At 38.3% G+C, this 22,196-nt stretch overlaps 2 protein-coding genes and 1 long non-coding RNA gene across 3 annotated transcripts in view; all 3 read left to right on the forward strand.

Annotated features, from left to right (window-relative positions):
* The window catches only part of LOC106963880 (proliferation-associated protein 2G4), a 15,041-nt gene extending 9,717 nt beyond the window's left edge, over nucleotides 1-5,324 (forward strand). The window contains exons 4-13 of the mRNA XM_015059044.1: nucleotides 313-382; nucleotides 471-563; nucleotides 788-851; nucleotides 986-1,064; nucleotides 1,164-1,242; nucleotides 2,820-2,953; nucleotides 3,040-3,134; nucleotides 3,835-3,962; nucleotides 4,044-4,097; nucleotides 4,213-5,324. Coding sequence (XP_014914530.1) covers nucleotides 313-382; nucleotides 471-563; nucleotides 788-851; nucleotides 986-1,064; nucleotides 1,164-1,242; nucleotides 2,820-2,953; nucleotides 3,040-3,134; nucleotides 3,835-3,962; nucleotides 4,044-4,097; nucleotides 4,213-4,275 — 859 coding nt within the window. The 3' untranslated portion in view covers nucleotides 4,276-5,324. The remainder of the gene's footprint in view (nucleotides 1-312; nucleotides 383-470; nucleotides 564-787; nucleotides 852-985; nucleotides 1,065-1,163; nucleotides 1,243-2,819; nucleotides 2,954-3,039; nucleotides 3,135-3,834; nucleotides 3,963-4,043; nucleotides 4,098-4,212) is intronic.
* Nucleotides 5,325-6,702: 1,378 nt separating this feature from the next.
* LOC106963881 (uncharacterized) lies at nucleotides 6,703-8,800 on the forward strand. Its single transcript, XR_001428275.1, has 4 exons — nucleotides 6,703-6,767; nucleotides 6,867-6,893; nucleotides 7,311-7,333; nucleotides 8,466-8,800. It is a non-coding gene; the product is annotated as an uncharacterized LOC106963881 (long non-coding RNA).
* Nucleotides 8,801-9,631: 831 nt separating this feature from the next.
* crbn (cereblon) lies at nucleotides 9,632-21,848 on the forward strand. The gene is made up of 11 exons (XM_015059043.1): nucleotides 9,632-9,739; nucleotides 10,023-10,135; nucleotides 10,928-11,130; nucleotides 11,261-11,410; nucleotides 12,778-12,934; nucleotides 13,719-13,781; nucleotides 13,883-13,967; nucleotides 14,097-14,212; nucleotides 15,169-15,233; nucleotides 17,648-17,779; nucleotides 19,351-21,848. Exons 1-11 carry the CDS (start codon nucleotides 9,673-9,675, stop codon nucleotides 19,532-19,534), a joined length of 1,335 nt encoding a protein of 444 aa, XP_014914529.1. The 5' UTR covers nucleotides 9,632-9,672; the 3' UTR covers nucleotides 19,535-21,848.
* Nucleotides 21,849-22,196: the final 348 nt, after the last annotated feature.

Raw genomic sequence — 22,196 nt, forward strand, 5'->3', positions numbered from 1 at the left:
TTTTTTTAAGTCCAAACGTCATGTTTATGCATTTAGTGGATAAAGAAATCAAATATTTTTCAGTATTTGGCCTGTAAATTGCAGTCTGATTGGTGCATTTTGGTTTCTAATCATGTCTTTAGCATTCATAAGGAATTGTTTTATTCAGTATGTTGGTTACTGAATATACCCCCTTGTCATTGGCAGAATCGTATCTATTACAATACTCCAGCTGTTAGACTTCCAAAAAGAGGATTCATAGTGAAATAAAAATGGCAGCTAAACTTCAGCTCTAAATCTTCACCCTCCTTGTTTTTTTTTTTTTTTGTTTAGAGATCTTGGGGTTCACGTTGACGGCTTCATCGCAAACGTCGCTCACAGCTTTATTGTTGGAGCCAGTAAGGTGAGAGCTTTTTAAAAACAAAATCCTGTTTTTAGTCATGTTTCTGCGTCCTCTGGTTCATTGTTGCGGATCGGTTCTGTCGCCGCAGGAGAACCCCATCACAGGCCGAAAAGCTGACGTCATCAAAGCGGCTCATCTGTGCGCAGAAGCGGCGCTACGCCTCGTCAAACCCGGCAACCAGGTAAAACAATCGTGTGGCTAAAAAAAAAAGAATTCTGTGAAACATAAGGTTTATGTACGTCTTAATCTTAATCTCGGGTTTTCTGCTGCCTTTTTTTTTGCTTTTTAAACTATTCAGAGCTGATTAGTTAACGCAACAGATCAAAAACGGCCTCAAACGTAAAAATCGTAAAGAGAAAATGCAGATTTTGTTATAAAATGTCTGATTTCGATTTTCTTTCTCAGAACACTCAAGTGACGGAAGCCTGGAACAAGATCGCACATTCGTTTAAATGCTCTCCTATTGAGGGTGGGTGTCTGCGTCGTCATGTAATGGGATAATGGTTATGCATTCATAAGCTGTCAGATGATGTTTCCATGGCACTATATTTCATTCCACAATGTTCAGCATTATTCACTGCTTTTGATTTTGTGGTTTTTAAGGTATGCTGTCTCATCAGTTAAAGCAGCATGTGATAGACGGAGAGAAAACAATCATTCAGAACCCGACAGACCAGCAAAGGTACCGTCGTCGTCGTTTATTCTGAAAACGTTCACAAAGATTATTAAAGCAACGGATAAGATCTTCAAATATTTCTTCTTTTCTGATTGTATTCTCCAGAAAGGACCACGAGAAGGCAGAGTTTGAGGTACATGAAGTTTACGCTGTCGATGTTTTGGTCAGCACTGGAGAAGGGAAGGTAAGTTGTCTCTGCTCCTCACTGTTAGGCCTGTCACCATAACTAATGTTTCTGGACGATTAATCGTCCCAGAAGTTATCATGATAAACGATGATATTGTTTTGAGAGAATTTGCCAGTAATATAATGGTAATAATGCAGGAACACATTCTCAAATATCAATAAGCTTTAAATTCCAATGAACATTTAACACTGGAACTGGAAGACATTTTAAATATCCAAAATAAATAAACAAAAGAGAAACGACTAATAAAATGAATTATGAAGTCTCAGGAAACAAAATTATCCTTCAAAAAATGGTATAGTTGAGACCAAAACTCCAGACTGAAGACTTTTATCATCCAGATAAAATGATAAATCATGAAATTAGAAATGATTGAGTTTGTTTCAATTTATCATGCGATTAATTGATTTGATTATTGTGACAGGCCTACTCACTGTCACACTTTTTATTATTATTAAACATATCACAAGGACAATATGTAAACATGTTAATTTTCACAACAGAGGGTAGTGAATTTCTGTCCAGTAAAACTATTAATCTATAAATCAATAGACAGGTCTATATGAAGATATAATCCATGTTTCTGTCTCATATTTCTATGGCATTAAAAGGAACTTTTGTTTTTCCACTGAAAGCTCTGGTTTGCACAATAAATGCCATGTGGGTGAAATTTTATGGATGATACTCTGATGTCCCATTCTCCTGAAGGCAGCACAGCTGCGCCACCAGAAACCGACAGAAACACTGAAGAGAAGAAGAGCTATGATTAATGTAGTTACAGTTCTGTGTTTTAATGTTGCAGAGCTCAGTCGTTTTGCAAATAGATCAAAGTTTAAACTGGCATTGTTGTACATCTTTGATCTGGTCATTTTGTGGATTAACAACTAGAAAATGGCACAGAACAAGAATATATTTTCCACTCTGATTGGCTGCTGTTAGGCCTACAGATTTTAACTTGAATGTTCATTGCATTTTTCTTAGACATCTGTGAAAATAATTTCTATTCCCATGGCTTTTTTGTTCTCTGGGAAATGATCTTGATGATAAATACAGAAACAAGCATAAAAATCAAAACATCTACAATAGTGATAGTAATATTAATAATAAAATAATAGTCAGTGCAAAGTAGCCTACAAATCCTTTGGGGGGGGGGCTGGATATGGGATGGGGGTGCTGGCCCGAAAAAGGTTGAGAAACTGATTTAGTTGGTAATGTTGCATGTTCTAAATTACTTGCAAAAACATTGACTGAAAGGACTCTTATTTAATATTGAGGGATTTTTGCCTGTAAGACAAACCTTTAGGGCACAGACATTTTACATTTTGTTTTGCGTTGAAATGTACTGAAGTCTTATTTAAGTTTGAGTGTTTAGCTAATTGTAATTGTTAATTGTATTGTTAGAAGCAATTGTATGCATTATTCAAAGACACTTTTTATTAAACTGTGGCAATAGCAACACTATTACCACTATAAGTTTCAGGCTCGGGATTTTTTTTTTTTTTTTTTTTTTACCCCCTCTTATTCACACTAAAGCCAATATGGAAAGTTAAACTCCACGTCTGGTTTATCTTCAGGCCAGAGACTCAGGTCTGAGGACAACCATCTATAAGCGGGACCCCAACAAACAGTACGGCTTGAAAATGAAGACTTCTCGTACGTTCTTCAGTGAAGTGGAGCGACGCTTTGATGCCATGCCCTTCACACTAAGGTCAGGAGGCAACATGTCACCTTTACCTCCCGTCTGAAGTGCTACATGTGCAGCAGGTTAATAAACACCATCAATTCTTTAATCAGGGCTTTTGAGGATGAGGCTAAAGCTCGTCTCGGGGTGGTCGAGTGTGCCAAACATGAGCTGCTGCAACCCTTCAGTGTGCTGCATGAGAAGGAGGGTGAGTATCTTGCCTTCTGTTAGGTGTAGTTACGTCCTAGAAAATTACAAAATCACAATGTTAATTTCATAGATTGATATCACACAGAATCAAACGCTTTTTTAAGTGTTTTATTCTGCTAATTTTAATTGTTATAGCTTACAGCTAATGAAAACCCAACATTGTGTTTCTCAGAAAATCAGACTAATGCATAAGACCAATGAAAATGTCAGCCAAAGAATGACTAAAGTGTATTCAATGCTTGAAATACTTGATCAAAGCAGCGTGACTTGGAGAGAAATTGGCTTGTGGCTGCTTTAATTGCAGCCTTCAGGTTGTCTTCATTGTTGGTTTGCTGTGTCTGATTTTCTTCAGTTATCTCTGTTGCTTCAGCGCCTTACTCTACCAGGCTGTTTTTCCCTCCACTCAACTTTCCATTAATACGAGCAGCCAGTCTTCTCCATGATTGTGTAGTTCTTAACATTATATTTTTGCATAGAAATAGAACTTATTGATCTTGGTTGAAGTCCAAATTTTCAGAGAAATTAAAGTTGGGGGATTTGCTTCAGCTTTAAGCTTTAATCAACATGAATACAATCACTTAGTGTGTAAAGAACCTTTACATGTTTTCCCTCTTAAATAAATTCCTATTTTAACAATATTTGAATTTATTAAGACAAATCTTTACTACCTCTACTATTATTTTTTTTTTTCCCTCCAGGAGAGTTTGTTGCCCAGTTCAAGTTCACAGTGCTGCTGATGGCCAACGGGCCTCATAGAATCACAAATGGACACTTCGATCCGGAGCTCTACAAGTCGGAGCACGAAGTTCAGGATCCAGAGCTAAAGGTGAGTCTGAAATGAGTCATAAAAGTTTCAACTTCTCATAAATCGACATTATGCATCCTGAATTTCTCCTCCCTTCTCAAGGCTTTACTACAGAGCTCTGCAAGCCGTAAAACACAGAAGAAGAAGAAAAAGAAGGTAACATCTGGAGTGATGTGCAGTAAATTCTGGCACCGTGTTGCTTTTTGCTACTTTCAGCTGAAGATAACTAGTTTCAGTTTCCATATAACTTTAACCCTCCCGTGTCCTCCAGGCGTCAAAGACGGCAGAAAACGCAACTGGACAGCCGACTGAGGACACAGAAGCACCAGAATAAACAAAACTGCCTTTCCACACATGCAAGACCCCAAAGACAAGGGAGACAAAACATGACAAGTTTTCCGGAGCTCTCTGCCAATTAAGCAAATTAACCTGACAGGTTTATTTAGAAATACCTGCATTTGATCAATATTTGGCTTAACCCTTTGCTTTATTAATTGATAGAATCACTGGAGAAATGTTTCCTTTTCTTCCCTAACTTGGTCAAGGAATGGAGGGAAAATGAGCATGTCATTTTTTTTTTCCCTCTATGTGCATCAGACGTTTTTTTTCATGCAGTTTTGCCTTTTTCTTTTTGTATGAAAATCACCAAACTGAGTTTTAAACGTGATTAAGACTTAAGTTTTTGAGCTTTGCATAGAATTTCCTTTTGATTTATTAGTTAGAAAATAAGCTTATTTTGGTTGCTTTTTGCAGCAAAGTAATTGTAATGCATCTCCACTTGTTTCTAGTTCACAAACGTGTTTAAAACATCGAAAACTGGAGTCAACCCAAATTATTTTCCTTGCCAATATTATGCAGTAAAGGATTATATATTAAAATAAACATTTATATTTTTATTATGGCCAGATTTTTCTTTGAAACGTCGATGTTTTAATCCCTAGATTTTAAAAAAGCTGAACAGAGAATATTTTAGGTGTACAAGGAAAGGAAGTGGAAACAAACCTGACTTTAGGGAACAATCTGCTACATTTACTGCCATTCCCCTTTTTATGGTGAAAATAAACATCTATACTTTGTGATCTAGTTTAAAAACTGAGAACTTTTCTACCATTTACACCTGTAACACACTTTAGTCTTATGAATCATGGAGACTAAAGCTGTTTTAAAGTTTTGGAAAACTTGTCTGAAGACGAGTCTTCAGTCGAGACAGAGCTGTACGATCATTTCATGTCAGTTACCGTTTTGAGGTCTGAGAGAAGTGTTGGTTCATATTTGCCCACAATGAAATGCGTTGGGAGAAAACCACAATGCTGCTTTTTCAAGCTCAACCACTGGGCAAGTAACTTTACACCTATGAAATGGAATAAAATGTTTTCATACACATCTGGTTTTCTTTGTTTTGTTCACCCTCAGGTTGTATAATAAAGAATTATATTTTTATACAGGTTAGGAAATGATGCTGAAGACTGTTGAGCACTTTGCAACACGAAATGTTTGAATAACAGGCAATTTCTTCAAATACAGTTTTCAGAGTATTTAATCTCCCTTTGAGCATGGAAACAAAGTTTGTAAGATAAAATTAATGAAAAAATATTCATTTTAATGTATTCTATGTGTTATACCAGTTGATATACTCTAGAAAATGTATAAATTTCACCACCAGACATTCACTTACAGAAATGATCCATGAAACTTGCTTAAGTTAATAGGTAATTCCTAAAAGCTTGTAAGAGAAAATCACTTTACCTGGATGTGATTTACCTGTATATATATCTCGGATATATAGCATATCTAAACCTGTAAACATTAAGATTCCGAACAAACAAGGTGCACTTTACAACCACGATCAATTTAACTTTTATAACTGAATAGAAAATAAAAAACATTAAAATACAGAGTGAGATAAATCTTTACAAGTTAACATGATTTTGTTTGAAAAAAATATTTTCAAGAAGAAATCATTCAGCAATTTTGTAATAAATTTGCTTTACTTTTAGAGAGAATGGAAAAGAAAGATATTTGGATATTGTTTTTCTTTAAAAAGGAAGGATTTAGAAATAAGTTTTTATTTCTAAATAAAATCATTTTATTTAACGTTTTTATTTCTAAATAAAGACATCTATTTCTAAATAAATGTTAATGGGAAATTTGAGTGTTTCTTAAGTTATTAATACATTTTTGTCTATAAAGTGACAGTAATTTATGATCAAAGTCTTATCATTCCTTTAATTAGTAAAATCATAGCAATGTGAAATTGAGCAGTCTAAGATAACCTTTAGATTTTCTCTGTATGTTTTGTCGCCTAGCAACCGGAGCTGAGTTTTTTAAATTAAATTATTTAACCGTTTTAATAAATAAAATATTTTATAAGAAAAGTTATAGTACAAATGTTTATACACATTATAAAAGCCAAACAACAGAAACCGAGTTCTGCTTTTAATTTCTGAGCCGCCAGATTTTGATGTACTTAATACTAAAACTATAGTACTCTCCTTTCCCGCTCATACTTCATCCGCCAAAAAGCTCCCGTTTGTCCCGCAATGAATCCTGGGATACGATGGGCAGCGAAGGATACACTATTCGTCCTTCAAATCTGGGGAAAACTTTGACGAACTTTGTGGGCCGCATTTAAAGGAGCCTTCGTTGTATCGCTTTGACTAATCACACTTAAAGTGCGGCCTCCGAAGGATGTAGGCACTGAATTTTATTGGACAAACCCTACATTTCCCTATGCGCCCTGCGCCAGTCTGATGTGACGTCATAGGTTTATAAAAGTCGCGCCCCTTCGTCGTCACATCCTCTTTCCGTTGCTCTTCTCGCTTTGAGGTATGGTGGGCCGTTTCACCGCGAACGAAATCCAAGTTAATCTTTGATATTTACAAACCATCTGCAGTTGCTAACCAGTTAATTGTGTCATTTTTACAGAAAAATCTCCACACGATGAGAGCCAAGGTAAGATAAGGAATTCAATTTATGTATTTTAGATGCTTGTTTCTTTTCGCGTTGCTATGCTGCTAGCTTGTATCTTAGCTTGGCTTCCCTCGCTTCTTATTCATGCCCAGTAGACAAATAGGATAATTTAACCTTAATTATGCCTAATGTGTGATAGTTATTTACCTGTAATGGTTCAAAGTTAAGTAATTCCACCCAACGGATATTTATTTGAAAGAAGGCCTGTGCTACTTTCCGTGCTACCGTTAGCGAAACCATACGAGTTACTCCATTGATGCCATGTGTTTTTGTTTTTTGTGTTGCAATAGAGAGACTTTAAATTTTTAATATTTTATTAGAAGCACAACGTCATCCTTTTCAAGCTGCCGTTAAAATGTAAAATGTTTCAAACGTAAACGGTTTTTTTTTCTCTTCTAGTGGAGGAAGAAGCGTATGCGCAGGTAAGCGCCCACTGCATGCCTACTCCACCGTGATTTTTAGTTTTTTATATATATATATCTCGGTGTAGGGTTTATTTCTATGGGGTTAGCTTGCTGTGGTAGCTAAAGCTGAGCACGTGCAGTCTATTTTATCTACATTTAATTTGAGATGACATTTAAAAATTCAAATAAAAACACCACATGCATGTTACAAATGAACAAAATCAGGGAATTTTTAATATTTTATTCTGCAACTGAAGTTACTCAAATTGCATCAAAGCACATTGAAAGTTGACAAACACTTGATCACATCATGGAATAATTTCAACATCTTTTAAATGATTAGTATAAAACTTAAAAGGAAATGTTCAAAACATTATGATGGTTGGAATTGATACTAATTACTTGAATCTTTTATTCAGCCTAAAATTTTAGTCTATACTTTTGTATATAAAAGAAACAGCAATTGAGGTTATTGTAGCATGAAAAGCTCATTATGCATCAATGTTTTATCAAAGTAAACCCTGCAGGTAAATTTTCCTAGGAAGACTAAAAGCAAATGGGTAGCATTTGAGCAGCCAGTACTGCAATCAGAAATCTAACAAGCCCAGCTAGGACTTTCTGTACAACCGTTACTGAACACAAATTAGAGTATTTTATTAGTGGCTCATTTTAAACAATTTTTAGGAAGTGAAAAGTATTGATGTGCCAAGACAATTTGATCATTTAAATACAAATTTAACTTTAGGGATCACGACTATCCAGAACAGACTAATGGGACACTTGTTTTTAAAAAGTGACCATTTTATACACCTACATACCATTCACATATTGCTGTTTTGTTTCTTGTCACTTTGGTTTGGTATTGCTTCTTGTTTCCACTTAGATTTTTACTTGCTTGAGGCAGTTTATATTGGTGAATTATTACAATTGGTGATCCCTGAGCTAGTTGAGCCACAGAAAATTTGTTCACGTAATGAGGTTTCTTTACAGTAGCTAAGTAGATTAAAAAAAATTTCACCGAAGTTCTTGCTTTATGAACATTTTTATTGTTCATAAATGTTCTAGAGATTCAGAGTGAGCAAAAAAGCACAATCAATAAATTTATTTTGACTGGACATTTTCCTCAAAGCTGCTGCTTTATTTACAACAGGCTGAAGCGTAAAAGGAGAAAGATGAGGCAGAGGTCAAAGTAAGCCCTCATCGCTGCCAGCTGTGATCCATTTGAGGTTCTCCAGATCTATAGACCCATTCATCCAGGGAGTGGATCACTTCGCGCATCTACTGAAATTGTGGCCAAGTCCTGACGTTCCATCGGAGGACAACTTCCACCGGGCCAAGCTGTGGATGCGTAACTGGAGGAAGGCAAAGATACTGGAAGGATATCAGAAGTGCAGCTGCGTTGTTCATGGACCATAATACAACTTGTTTTCCAAACTGTCATGTGGTGTATTGAACAATAAATTAACACTGTTAAGTTTCCAAACAGTTCAGCCTCTTTTATTGTGTCAATATTTAGCTTCAAAGAAATCATGGCACTTAAGTTAGCCCTCTTGAGGGGGTGTGAAAGCTTGACTGGAGATGTATGAAAAATAGTGTAGGTACAGCTCCAAATTAGATTAGAAGGTAAAAACATTTATTACAAAGTGAAATATTGCAACTTTATTGTAAAAACAATATACTGAAGTAACAAGGTGTAGCAGAACAAACACTCAAGGTTTCCTGGGCCTCTAAAATGGTCTGTTTGGGTCAGGACAATCATTTGATATGACTAGGAGTTCATAGGCATTGATGACTCCCTTCCATAAAGACGGTAAACCTGAGTGCGTAAAGGTTCAGCAATGACTGCGACCTTGACAATATTTTCGAACAAAATCCATTCAATTGGAGCCTGTTTTACATGGAGTTGATTGAAGTTAACGTATCAAGAGCTACTATGTTTTGAGGAAATCCTCCTTAGGGTTAAAAGTATGCTGAGCAGAGTCCTGCTTTTAAAGTTTGTATTTCACTTACAAAGGAAGGTCCCAGAGTTGTAGAGTCCATACTGCTTGAGGTCCAGTGTGAATTTTCCAGTCAGTAGTTTTGGGGTACCATATTATCTGCAGTTGTGGGTCAAAACTGTTTTCTGAAGTCTGCAGTAAATTTTAAACTGAGAAATTTCCTTTATTTTTTAGTTTTGGAGCCTAAAGCTCAAAAACAATTTTCTAGAAAATTTCACAGATTAATAAAAAAAAAATTAAGAGATTTTGGCGGAAATGTTTTCATTTTTCTCAAACCGCACGGTGGCGCTCTTGCCTTCATCTGGGCCCCGCACAGAGAAGACGCCATAGAAGAAGAACTGGCATTGTAAACACAGAGATATGGCTGACGAGGGAGGCGGAGGAGACAACGTTGACAACATGGGGAACCATCTGCAGCTGTTACCAGGTAACAGACAGCAGCAGAGACATGTCTCACGGTGTCAGGAGGGGACAGTCCGTGTCCTCTTCCTGACAGCCGCGGAGACACCCGCAACAAAGGCCACTCCTCAGGTTTCAAAGCCGCTCTGGTCCATCTTTGATCCCGAAGCTTTCGCTTTCTGTCTTTGTTGGCATTTGTAAAGCAGCCCGTTTGGCTCCAGTAGAGTGTTTTTAGCGGCTGCGGTTGTGTTGGGATGCAGAAGGAGCGCTAACCCGTCTCTCTATGTCTTCACTAACTTGTGCCACAACAGACAACGAGGAAGAAGAGGAGGAAGATGACATGGAGACTGAGGATCGAGACAGTGACGAGGCGGAAAAACCCAGCACCATCACCTTTGACCCCAGTCTTCCCACATCTCATGCTGTGAGCAATTTGTTGTAACAACCTTTTATAAAATGTGAACACATCGCTGTTCTTTTCTACAATATCAGCAGTAAGAAATCAGCGTTAATGCTTCCCAGAATTGAGATTTTAAATATCCAAAATAACAACACTGCTAACTATCAATAAGCTTAAGATATCTGAAAATTTGTGGAAAGTTTTACGTTTAAGGAATCATTTTATTTGTCCAGCTTGGACTTACTTCCTTTCCACATTCGACATTTCACTAATTCCTTTCTTCCCCTGGATTAATTATGTTTCTTTTCCTATTTGTGCCACTTTTGCTTTGCAAAAAAATGATCATACCAACTCAGCCTTTTGGAGTGTGAACCTGCACCTCAGAGATAAGTGTTTTTTTTACAGCCTCTAACTGGTTTTACTTCAGGAAATCTCTTAACAATTTCACAAAGCTTTTGCTGAAGAAAATCATCCCCAAAGCATGATGTTGCCACCACTATGTCTCATGCGGTGACGTATTCACTGATGTCCTCTCACATTCCTCTGAGGCCTTCACTGAACACCTACGTGAATTGTGGAGTTTCTTTGTAGTTTCCTTGTGACATGATGGTATAAAAATGTTCAAGGTGTAAACATACCTGTTGAAAGGCAGTGTATTTTCTAAATCATCTGTCCTAGGAATACAAATCTTGATGAAAAAAGCCTTTTTAACTTTCTAAATATTAATCTGCTACTGACTAGTTCCTGCTTTTCCACCTACATTATATTCACCTGTTGTCTTGTTTTTTAACAATACCTTTGTTGTTTTGATTGCAGTACCTGGGTTCAGACATGGAGGAGTTTCACGGCCGCACGGTGCACGATGACGACAGCTGCCAGACCATCCCTGTGCTGCCTCACACAGCCGTGATGCTGGTACCGGGTCAGACGCTGCCCCTGCAGCTCTTTAGGCCGCAGGAGGTCAGCATGATGCGCAGCGTCATCCAGAAAGACCGAACCTTCGCCGTGCTCGCGCACAGGTACAACACAGAAATATAAAATTCCTATATCCCATATGTTATCTTCTCAGTCAGAGGAGCTAGATGTTGCTGTAATCTTTTAAGTTGTTCTGGGTCACCGGTAGTTCAGAGCTTCTGCATGTGTTTGCAGTGATGCGGGCGAACCGGAGGCTGAGTTTGGAACAACGGCTGAAATATATGCATACCGAGAGGAGCAGGAGTACGGCATTGAAACAGTGAAAGTGAAAGCTGTTGGCAGGCAGAGATTTAAGGTCCATGAGATCAGAACTCAAGCAGACGGGTAAGTTTATTTGGTCCCATGAAGTGAGAAAACAAAGGTCGGGGGACTGAATACTTCTTTTCACTTCTCAGCTCAGTAGAGATAACAGGATCTACTTTGTGTATTCATGGACAAGTTGTAAATGTTCAGGAGTTATCAAATTACTGAGACTAGATAGAAGGGAGACAGTTCAGTTTCTTGTTAATCCACATGCTAAGAAGTCCCTGAGCAGACACTGAAAACCCTAAATCCAGCATGAAAACTTAATATTAAGCATCTTAAAACTATTACCTCAGTAATAAAACAATATAGCTTTTAACTTTTCTGAATCTTGATTTAATTGACTCTAGAAGTTCACAGCTAGAGGGCAGTCTTACCCCTACATATTAAATCCAACATGAGGAAATTCTGCAGGAGTGCAGAGAGTGCAGTAATGTTTTACTGTTTAAAAAAATAGACTTGCACACACTTCAATAAATATATGCATTTATGCATGTTTTGCAGAGCAGCTTCCTGAAAGCTAAGGCTAGCATTAGCTTACTCTCTTTTTATGTGAATTGATGATATTCAAGTTTTAATCAAATTATTTGGTGCTCCTGTTGATTGCAGTTGGACAAAATTTAGTGAAATTTTTTTGTGTGTGTTTTCTTCAGTAATTTATTAGTTTGCTTTGAATGACATAATGGAGATCTTGGAGAAGCTACGACATGTTGGCGTTAATCTAGTCTGAAATAACATATTTTCCTTTTTCAAGGCTTTGTCTTTAATTTATACATTTTAATCCTTTTAACTTGGGTAAATAAGCACATAGTTGGTTGGTAAAGAATTAATATATTATACTTTTTATGCAATTAACGTATTTTCTGTTGACCCCATTTGTAATGAGGGGTTGTTTGTTTATGAACCAAGGAAGTGCTACTGAATTAAGGCTTCTTACGTCACTGCTGGACCCATGAAATCCATCATTTTAACTACCATCCTCCTCTGCCCAGGAAATCATTGAGATTTTCTTTCAATATAAGCAAGCTCTTATTAAGACACATCTCCATCGTTTTACTTACGATTATATAATACACATAAATTGTCGGCCATAATCTTGTTATGACATCCTATTATAGCGATACCTCCAGAAATTAGAGCCCTTAAACTATTGCTCACTTAAATTAACCTTTTTATCTTGTGCTTTAAGTTCTCCTGAGAAGAAACATTTGTTTGATCTGTATTAAATTTACTTTGCACCAGTTACATAAGTTTTATTGCTCTTTGCTGGCCTTCTTGTTGCGGCGGCTCTCACTTTTTACATACTTCCTGTCACACACTTCCTAACATTTACTCAAGACATCACATGTTTGTGCTGCGATTCGTCTCCTTCCTTCTGTGTCTCTCAGAATCAGACAGGCCAAAGTGCAGATCCTGCCCGAACGGATCCTCCCGGACCCGCTCTCTGCCGTGCAGCTGGCGCCCCTTTCCAGGCTCCACTCGACCCCCTCCTCCAAACTCAGAGCTCAGAGCTGCAAACAGGCCCAGCGCTGGTTGAGCCAGCAGGTCAGACGCTTCTCCTTGAACAGATGAATATGTGTGTGCCTCACTTCATACCAGAACCAGCAGAGTTAAATTAAAAACTGAAGATGCACAGCTTTTTTTCTTTCAGTCTCTCTCATAGTTTGGACAACAGAATAACTGGAGTTTAATATAAAATATCTGAAATACTGACGATTTCAGATATTTTACATTTCAGAAGAAGTGATGTGAAACTTCCTGTTTAATCCACAGTTTTTACTCTACATTGTTTTTTTATGTTTTATTTTTAAGCAGTTATGAAGTATGGTAGTGAAACCTTAAAGTGCTGCTGTGCAAGTTACTCAACAAGTTGTTGCTAGGTAACCACAAGTAACTGAGCAGGTTGTTGCTAGGTAACCACAAGTTACTGGGCAGGTTGTTGCTAGGTAACCAAAGAATGAGTGAGTGAGTTTTAGTCGATGCCACTAACTTTGTTTAGCCAGCCGTGAGAAGCTGAGCAGCTAAAGTCTTTCCTCTGCCTACATCCCCCAGAATGCTGTGCGGTTCTGGCTCAGAGTTCAGTGAAATTAATGAACGTCCTATCAGACGTATTATCTGTTGTTATTGATAACATGTCCGTTGTGATACATATTATTTGCTTATTGTCCGGCCCTAAAAGCAAACAATACTTTTCAGGTTTTGTTTTTTTTTTTACAAGTAAAAGAAATTCTGAACATCTGTTCAACAGCGTTGTGAAATATTGACAACTGGAAAAAAAAATACTTGAATGAATTCAGTTCACCAGTGGTGGATTCGTTTCTGTTTCCAGAGGAAGTTTCACTGTGCCAACCTGACTCCATGGCCTCCCTGGGTCTACTCCCTCTACGACTCTGTGAGTGCTGCAGTCCGCTTATACAGCGCGGCCCATTAGTCACTAGAGAACATCTCGCAGGACTGAATGTAAACCTTTGTTCCCGTGGCTCGACCTCGCAGGAGTCGCTCATGAACCGAGTGAAGAAGCAGCTCCACGAATGGGACGAGAACCTGAAGGATGACTCACTCCCAACAAACGTCGTAGGTCAGCCACTCTCCGGCTCACCGCTCATCCATCATGCACGTCCGTGCGTGTTTGGCTCTTGTTTGTGCTCGTTTTGCTCCCTCCTGTTTATTTAACCCATCTCCTCTTCTCCTGTCTGGTTTGTGTCAGACTTCTCCTACAGGGTGGCTGCCTGCCTCCCCATAGACGACGCTCTGCGGCTCCAGCTGCTCAAGATCGGCAGCGCCATCCAGAGACTCCGCTGCGAGCTGGACATCATGGACCGGGTAAGCGAAGGCCGCCGCGTCCCTCTGCTGCGACGTCGTTTTCCTCGTGTTGTGATGGGATCCAGTTCCAGGGCTCGCCTGCGTTTCTCTCTGGTGTCTTTAACCGGACCTGGATTCAGCTGGCAGACAATTTGTCGCTGCAGAGATTCATTCCAGAAGAGTTGATTTACTGCGAAACAAAAGTAAATGTTGGTTGATTTGATTTTAACAGCTGGAAAACATGGCAGAGGGGATGCCTTTTGTGTTTGGGGTGAAAGGTGAACACACTGTCGAAGAAGCTTTTTTTCTGAATACGTCACTCCAGGCTTTCTTCACATGATTACGTTGCACATAACAAGGCAGTCTGGTGTTTGTCATCCTGGTTATTCTGTATGTTTTAACCCTGTGTGTGTGTGTCAGGGCGAGTTGGGACAGGAATGTCTATAAGTTCCTCCATGTTGGTGCAAACATTCAAATGTTCTGCATGATTCATTTCGGTAATTTATCAGCTCTGTGCAGAACATTTTGCAGGTATAGTTTGAGGGAAAGTTACCTCTCATAAACTCAGTCGCCTCCACATTTACACATTCCTGTCATAGTGAAGGTTTGTGATTGGCTTCATAAAACACCAATAAGGTCATATCCTTTTTGAAACATAGTTTTTATATTATTAGCATTAAGCTGTTGTACAAAGACACAATTTTATGTTGATATCTGGCTGATAAATACCAATATCTAGGACAAATAATTTGAAATGAAAAAGGAAAAGTAACCCTTTCAACATATTTTAAATAGAGGACAGCTCTTTTTACTTGTAAGGTGGATGTGTTCAGGTTTTTTTTTTTAACAAACTTGTTTTCACCTGAATTTCTCTTTTTCAAGCCTGGAGGTTTAAGATTGAATTTTACAGCTTTGTTCATCAGAGTTAACGTTTGACGCACATCACCTGTTAACTCGGCGTTACGTCTCCTCTTCAGTGTACGTCGCTGTGCTGCAAGCAGTGTCAAGACACAGAAATTACGACAAAGAACGAGATCTTCAGGTGAGGATTTATTTTGCTGTGACTTCTTTCAGAAGTTAAATATCAAAATGATCATTTTAATGGATTTCTGATTGAGAAATACATAAAAATGAGGACCGAAATGCAACCCCCGGGTGCATAAAGGAGTCAAGAGATTAAAATGAGATACTAAATGCTTTGAATGAAATCTACACAGTTGAAACCAGAGGTTTACACACACTGAATAAAAAGACACATGCTGCTTTTTTTTTTCTTATTGTCTGAAGTTAAATCAGACCAAACGTTTCTTGTTTTAGGTCAGTTAGAAAATGATTTCTTCAGTTTCCCTGAAGTTGCGAAGAAGTTTCACTTTGAAAATCTTCGATGTCTGCTGTATCCAAAAGACACTCAAAAAAGTCCAGAACGAAGGCAAATTTACCAAAACACGGTAATCTGGTTAAACTGACCAGCCAGACGAGGAGGATTAGATATGAAAAGCAGCGAAGTGGCCCGCAGCTCTTCTAGTAACTCTGGAAGAGCTGCGGAGATCCACAGCTCGGGTGGAAAATCTGTCAACATGACATCTATTGGCCTTTCACTCCACAAAGCTGGCGTTGATGTTGGAGTGACATTAAGGCCATACGTGCTGGAAACCAGTAACGCACATCATCCTGGACTCAGCTGGACACACCGTCCCCACAGTAAAACATGGTGGAGGCAGCATAATGCTGTGGTTGATGTGATCATTTTTGTTCATTGAAGAAAATCTGTTGTAGGCTGAGAAACATTTGACTCTAAGCTCATCACAAAAAGCAATTAATCAATTAGTTGCATGATAAATTAAAATGAGCTCGATAATTTCCATTGTGGTTTTACGTTTTTGATTACAGAGACATCATATTCTATTTTACTTATTATGTGTGGCTTTTATTTCCTTTTCAGTGGTTTTACTTTTGGATATTTAAAATATCTCCCGGTTCCAGCAGTAAGTCTTCTTTACAAAATTGCGGTTTACTGGTTTTTGAGACTTGCATTATTACACTGTTATCAATGCATCGCTACAAAATGGATTTGTGGTTTGTTGTTTTACAAACTGTGCAAAAGTTTGAGGTATGAATAATCTTACAAGGCACTTAAAATGTGCAAACGTACTTCAATTTGTGCATCTATTCACACAAAAGTTGGCTGTTTTATTTGATGAAAAACAGCAGAATGAAGCAAACCTTTCTCCTCTGTAATCACTGCCATTACAAACGCATTGTGGTCGAGGCTGGAAGTTGTATAGAGTCAGAGTTACGTCATGAGTAAACACAGCACCTCCACACCGACAGCCTCTGTTATTTAATGTCATTTTCCAGCCGCCTGCGATCTGTTTTGGGTCACCTCTTTGTTCAGCAGCAACACACAAAGACGCCAAGGACACGGGACATTGTCCAGAGCCTCGGTGGATGTTTTTCCAGACAAAAGTGTGATTTAGTCACCAAGATTATCAGAGTTAACCAGCGATTATGTGTGCTGTGAGATCTCTGATGCTCTCAGAAATAATAACTGTGTCCTGCTAATGCATTTTCAATTAGGGGTCTGAGAAAAAAAAAACATAATTGTATTACATAGGAAAATCTTGACAGCAGATGGTTTTGAAAAAAAAAGAAAAAAAAGAAAAAGCTTGAACGTCTCATATTTGATCCAAAGAGTCGCATCAAAGTATCTGAAATTTACAGCATTGAAAAAATGTTTCTAGTTTTATTGCATCATTTTGAATTATAGTTAGGATTTTGTTAGCAAAATATGCACATATGATTATATAACAGGGTAAATTTAAATTCAAAATGCATTTTATTTTAACTCTACTTCAGGTTCCTGTATCCTTTTGGCCAAATCAGTGATACTAAATATCAAACTCACGTTGTGCACAAGCAGTAAACGTTTTGAATTTAGAAAAACGGTAACATGTTAGAGAGGGAAAAGCTTAGAAAAGCTTTTACTTAAAGCTTTTTAACATGTCTTGCATATTATTTTGGTAAATTACCAAAGCAGCTAAGGCTGCTGCTGAATTTTAGATTCACTTGAGTAAAAGGTTGATTTTAAGGTTTGATTTCAAATTTGTGAAAACGTGATGATGCGATTTTTATTAGCCTGTTGGTATTAACCCACATTTTCTTCACCGTTGCTTCGCTACCATCTCTACTCGTCCTGAGCTCAGTGAACCTGGTGGCTAAGATCAGGTTCAGTCTCAAAAACTTTAAGTTTGAATCCATTACAGTTTACAAAATATGCCTAAAAGCAGCTCTTTGTGATTGTTAACCATACATGGCCATGCAGTCCGAGGTTGTTGAACAAACTGCTGTACTCAGACACAGCAGGATTAACACTTATATTTTAATTTCATTTTTTTTTTTTAAAGTCTCCAATGAGTTTCTCAGCTGATGACTTGTTGCCCGTTTCTCCTCCACCAGCTTGTCTTTGTACGGCCCCATGGCGGCGTACGTCAACCCTCACGGTTACGTTCACGAAACGCTGACTGTCTACAAAGCCAACAACCTGAACCTGGTCGGCAGGCCCTCCACACTGCACAGCTGGTTTCCAGGGTAACGCTCACTGTGTTCAGTTGACCTCTGACCTTAAACTCTTGTTAAATGTGTTTGGAAGTCAGCATGAATTCAGCAGTGTTTGTGTTTTGCTTCATATCTGCTCTGGTCAGAAGTGCCGCTTCCTGTTTATTTAAACAGGATCTTCTGCTACAAACACAAAGATTCAGCCCCGTTTTGAAGGTGGAGGCTCTGCACAGACTGTGAAACCTTCACGGAGTTGTATTTCTAAATGGATCAAATGTACTGCTGCTGCAAAGGAACAAAATGTTTTTGACTCCAGAAACATTGATTTGCTTTAAAAATATAACAACCCTGCCTTGTCTGTGCAAAGGCAGCAGTGCAGAGTCACTGTTGCTCTTTTTTTCTTCACCATTTCTTTTTAGATGATCTGCGTTTCGCTCAGCCTGTGTTGGTCTGTTCAAAATTTGCGGCATTTTTTTTTTTTTTTTTGAGCAGGTCTCAGGAGGGAGTTTAGGAATTACAAGACATGGAGACTTTGATTTTGTCCTAGTGTGATTGAATTATTGAATAATTCATGTTCACTCTTGATGAACTCTGCTGAGTGTACTTTTAAAGTTAAATGAATTAGATCTAATGGTTTAGATTCTGGACTGGGATTCATTCGTGCAGAGCTGCACGTATCTTTTGTAATGATCTTAAGACCAAAATAATCCAACTGAGACTTTGAGGAGTCAAAATAACACTGTGTAAAACTAAAAGAAAGGTGGACGGGAACAAACAAAACTCAGTAAAGGTTTCCAAAAACACAGAGCTCTTTGGACGGAGGATCTTGAGGCGAATTCAGTCAGTGGGATTAGAGTTAAGAAAAGCTTTGTTGTGAAATTATGTTCTTATGAAGGCATCGTGTCCTGATTTATGTCGCACCTTTTGAGCAAAAGCAACTAAAAGTGCTTATGTGTTGAAGTTAACAGCAGCATACATTAAGATAAAACAAACTGAAACATATTTAGATTATACAGATTTTAAAATAAGGTAAAAAAAATAAAAACTAGGCTAAGCACATGCAGCATCAAATGAAAAATATCTGTAGCCTTGTTGGGAGCATTAATGCAGCGTACGGGAAGCTTCTTCCTGATGTTTGGTGCATAAAAACTGATTCTGCTTCGTGTTTAGTTTTAACTCTAGTCCAGGCTTTTGCTAGTAAATGCTTTGTTGGGGAGATTATAAACTCTATTCTTTGAGCAATAAGTGGCTGGACTGATGAGGTGATCTTGTTATTTATGCAGAATACCTTTTTTTTCTTCTTCTTCTTTTAATCAAGTTTTAGCTTCTCAGGTGTGTTTTCCTATTGACCACTTAGATCATCTGATACTTCATGTTTAATGCTGGATTCCAGGACTGGATAAAGATGGAAAAACGATAACAAACATATATATTCAGACATTTTTCCTCATCCAATTGAGATTTTTAGTATTTATACTTAAATAAAAACATGTACAACTGAGACCACTTTGGAAAAGGATGGATTTTTAAAATGAAAAAGTCTTCTAGGAACATTTCGCCACACGTAAATGATGATTTATTGTTGAATCCCTCTTTCCTCTCAGCTACGCCTGGACCATCGCTCAGTGCCGGACCTGCGGCTCCCACATGGGCTGGAAGTTCACGGCCACCAAGAAGGACTTGTCTCCGCCTCGCTTTTGGGGTTTGACCCGCTCGGCCATGCTGCCCCGCATCCCGCAGGGGGAGGACGAGGACGGCGACAAAGGCTCTCGCCTCTTCTGCCTGTGACTTCACACCATCCGTCCCTCCTCTTCAGAAATCGCCTCCCCGCGCCCCGCTCCTCCTGTCATTGTCAAACTGCAAATACTTTCTAACTTAATAGTCATCAGTGCATCGTAACAGCTGCCACATGCGGCAGAAAATCCATCGCAGCAGAAGAGGGGAGTGAGGGTGTGGTCGTTGAACGGCACTTTCCAGGGGTGGATTTTAGAAGGACGAATGGAGCAATGAGAAGGAGACGAAGACCGACGGCCTGAACAGACTGGGAACTCGTTCGACATCCCCGCATGCAGCAGCTGCACATCCAGCCGTTTCCTCTCCGTACGAAGCAATATGGCTGAAGGTTCACGCTCCGACACACACAAATAAACACAAAACGGTCGCTTCACGCTTTACGATCTCTACTGTTCTCTTCCTGCAGCGCAGAGTCTCATCTGCATGCAGCTGGCACCGCGATAGCAGCCACTTTGTTTAGTGAACTTGTTGTCATTTCAGCTGTTGGTCTGAGATATTTAATCTGTCGTAGAGCAGCGGGGGTCGGCTCGGTAAATTAGGATATATTTGAACAGCGAGTCTGTTTCGGTAATTCACTTATTATTCATTACGCACAGGGTTGTATTTCAAGTGTTTATTTCTGCAAATGCTGATGGATTTAATTTACAGCTAATTACAACATTCAGTTCCTCAGAATATTAAAGTTAGGTGGAAATGGACAGAAATCCCGCAGTACTGAAAAGTCAGGGCTCCTTTTGCATGAATTGCTGAATTAGTGCCCCATAATATGGAGGTTCCTGGGTCTTCAGGAGGCTCAGGTTGGCTGGGGGAAGAGTAATGACTTGGTTATGCGTATCCTGCTTTTTAGAGCAGATAAGATGTTGCCTGTTGTTCAGCACAAAGAGTAAGTTCTCGATGCCTCGTCATGATTTCCCCCAAACTCTTCACAATCCTTTCAACGCTGAAGTTATCCCAGTTGCTTGTGCACTTTTTTTCACAGTTTTTCCTTCCACCTAACTTTCCATTAAGACGCTTGGATACATTGCAATATGATCAGTCAGATACTTTGGTTTTTTTATTCGCTATATTGTGATCGTAACATATCTGTATTTACATTTTTTTTTTCTTGACTGTATTTAATATTTAAATTTCCTGATTTTTTTTTTTTTTTTTTTAAACCGAAAGCCACAACCATCAAAATTAAAAGAAATAAACACTTTAAATATATTAGTGTAATGAGAAGGAGTTTCACCTTCTGAATTAAATTATATGAAATAAACTACATTTTCAAGGATATTCTAATTTACTAAGAAGCATTCATGTGCGTGTAGATCTGTGATTACAGATTATTTTTGAAAATGTTAGATCTGATGTATTTTTGTATGCAAGAGTTTTTTTTTGTTTTGTTTTTTCAGGATTAATTTAACATTCTTGCTGATCTGTGGAAGAACCGTGCAGGTAATTATCACAGCCATGTTTCCTTGTTTATCCAAACAAAAACCGGAGGCTAATATCAGAGATGATGATGATGATGATAATGTGTAATACACTTGATCAAATCTGCTGGGTTTGCATTCAGCAGAGGCCGTTTGTCCCGTCTGGTGCTTTGCTTCAGGAGTGAACATCAGATACGTATCAGTGCCTCAGGGCGGACCGTTTCACAAAGGTCAGAGCTAATTAAGACGGAGAGCAAAGCGGAGCGTTCGCCCTTATCCATTCATTTTGTTCATGACGTGTGGCATGTTAGAAATTCGGTGCCTATTCTAACAGCTCGACGGTCCTTTTGTTGCTGCTTTGGAAAATCTGCGAGCCAGTCCTGAACACGAGCTCATAAACAGCAACCCGGCGATAAGATTCACGGCTTATTGTTTCGTAGTTTCTGGGTTCTCTCACGTTTGCTTTCCATTGGTTTTTGCAGCGAACTCCTGGGTCTTTCTCTGTGGCTGTATAGAAACATGAGTTGTATTATATGACTGTTATTCTTCTGATTTGTAGATTGTCCTTTATTTCCCAATCCTCTTTTTGTGTTTTTGAAAATTGTTGGAATTTTATCATTTCGCTACTAAAACAAAGCACAGCGAGAGATCGTATAAAAATTTGAGGATGTTCATCTGCAAACATGTTCTGTTTTTTTGTTTTTTCTTTGTTTATAGTTGACATTTTTTCAATGAAAGCTTCTTCTTTTTCCTTCTCATTTGCTGAGGAAGAAGGTTATTTACAGCACTGGTTTAGTCACAATCATTCAGCTACAAACAATTCAGAAATAGGGGAACAGTTTGCATGTTTTGTCTCATTCATCTGACTGGAACAATAAAACGAGAAGCCCTCAGCTTGTGTGAGGATATTTGCTGGATACTGAGGTTTTGAAAATGTTCAATATTTCATTCTTACTTTTTGGTCAGTTTTAGATAAGCTGGATGTTTGATTTTGCTTTAGTCCAAGTTTTGCTCTCTTTCCTCTTGTTTTCAGTATTTAAACTAAACTGAGCTAAATCTTGTACTGCACTTAGAAATATAGCTGGACTAATTTACTTAGGATCTTCAGTAAAGTGTTTTTATTTTTATTTTTGTAAGAAAACAGGTAAGACAAAAAAATCAAATTCACGGCTGAAAAATTCTTGATTTGTAAAGCGTGTCCCTTAAAGTTTAATGGAACGACTGACCAGTATACTTTTTCA

This window comes from Poecilia latipinna, unplaced genomic scaffold (genome assembly GCF_001443285.1).
Source record: "Poecilia latipinna isolate Pla-1442-1.1 unplaced genomic scaffold, P_latipinna-1.0 Scaffold1592, whole genome shotgun sequence".
Taxonomy (NCBI): Eukaryota; Metazoa; Chordata; class Actinopteri; order Cyprinodontiformes; family Poeciliidae; genus Poecilia; species Poecilia latipinna.

What these genes read in the sequence shown, in the direction of transcription:
- crbn (XM_015059043.1), top strand. Translation starts at nt 9,673, where the DNA reads ATGGCTGACGAGGGAGGCGGAGGAGACAACGTTGACAACATGGGGAAC. An exon ending in GTCTTCCCACATCTCATGCT is followed by an intron (nt 10,136 to 10,927) that starts GTGAGCAATTTG and finishes TTTTGATTGCAG; the next exon opens with TACCTGGGTTCAGACATGGA. An exon ending in TTCGCCGTGCTCGCGCACAG is followed by an intron (nt 11,131 to 11,260) that starts GTACAACACAGA and finishes ATGTGTTTGCAG; the next exon opens with TGATGCGGGCGAACCGGAGG.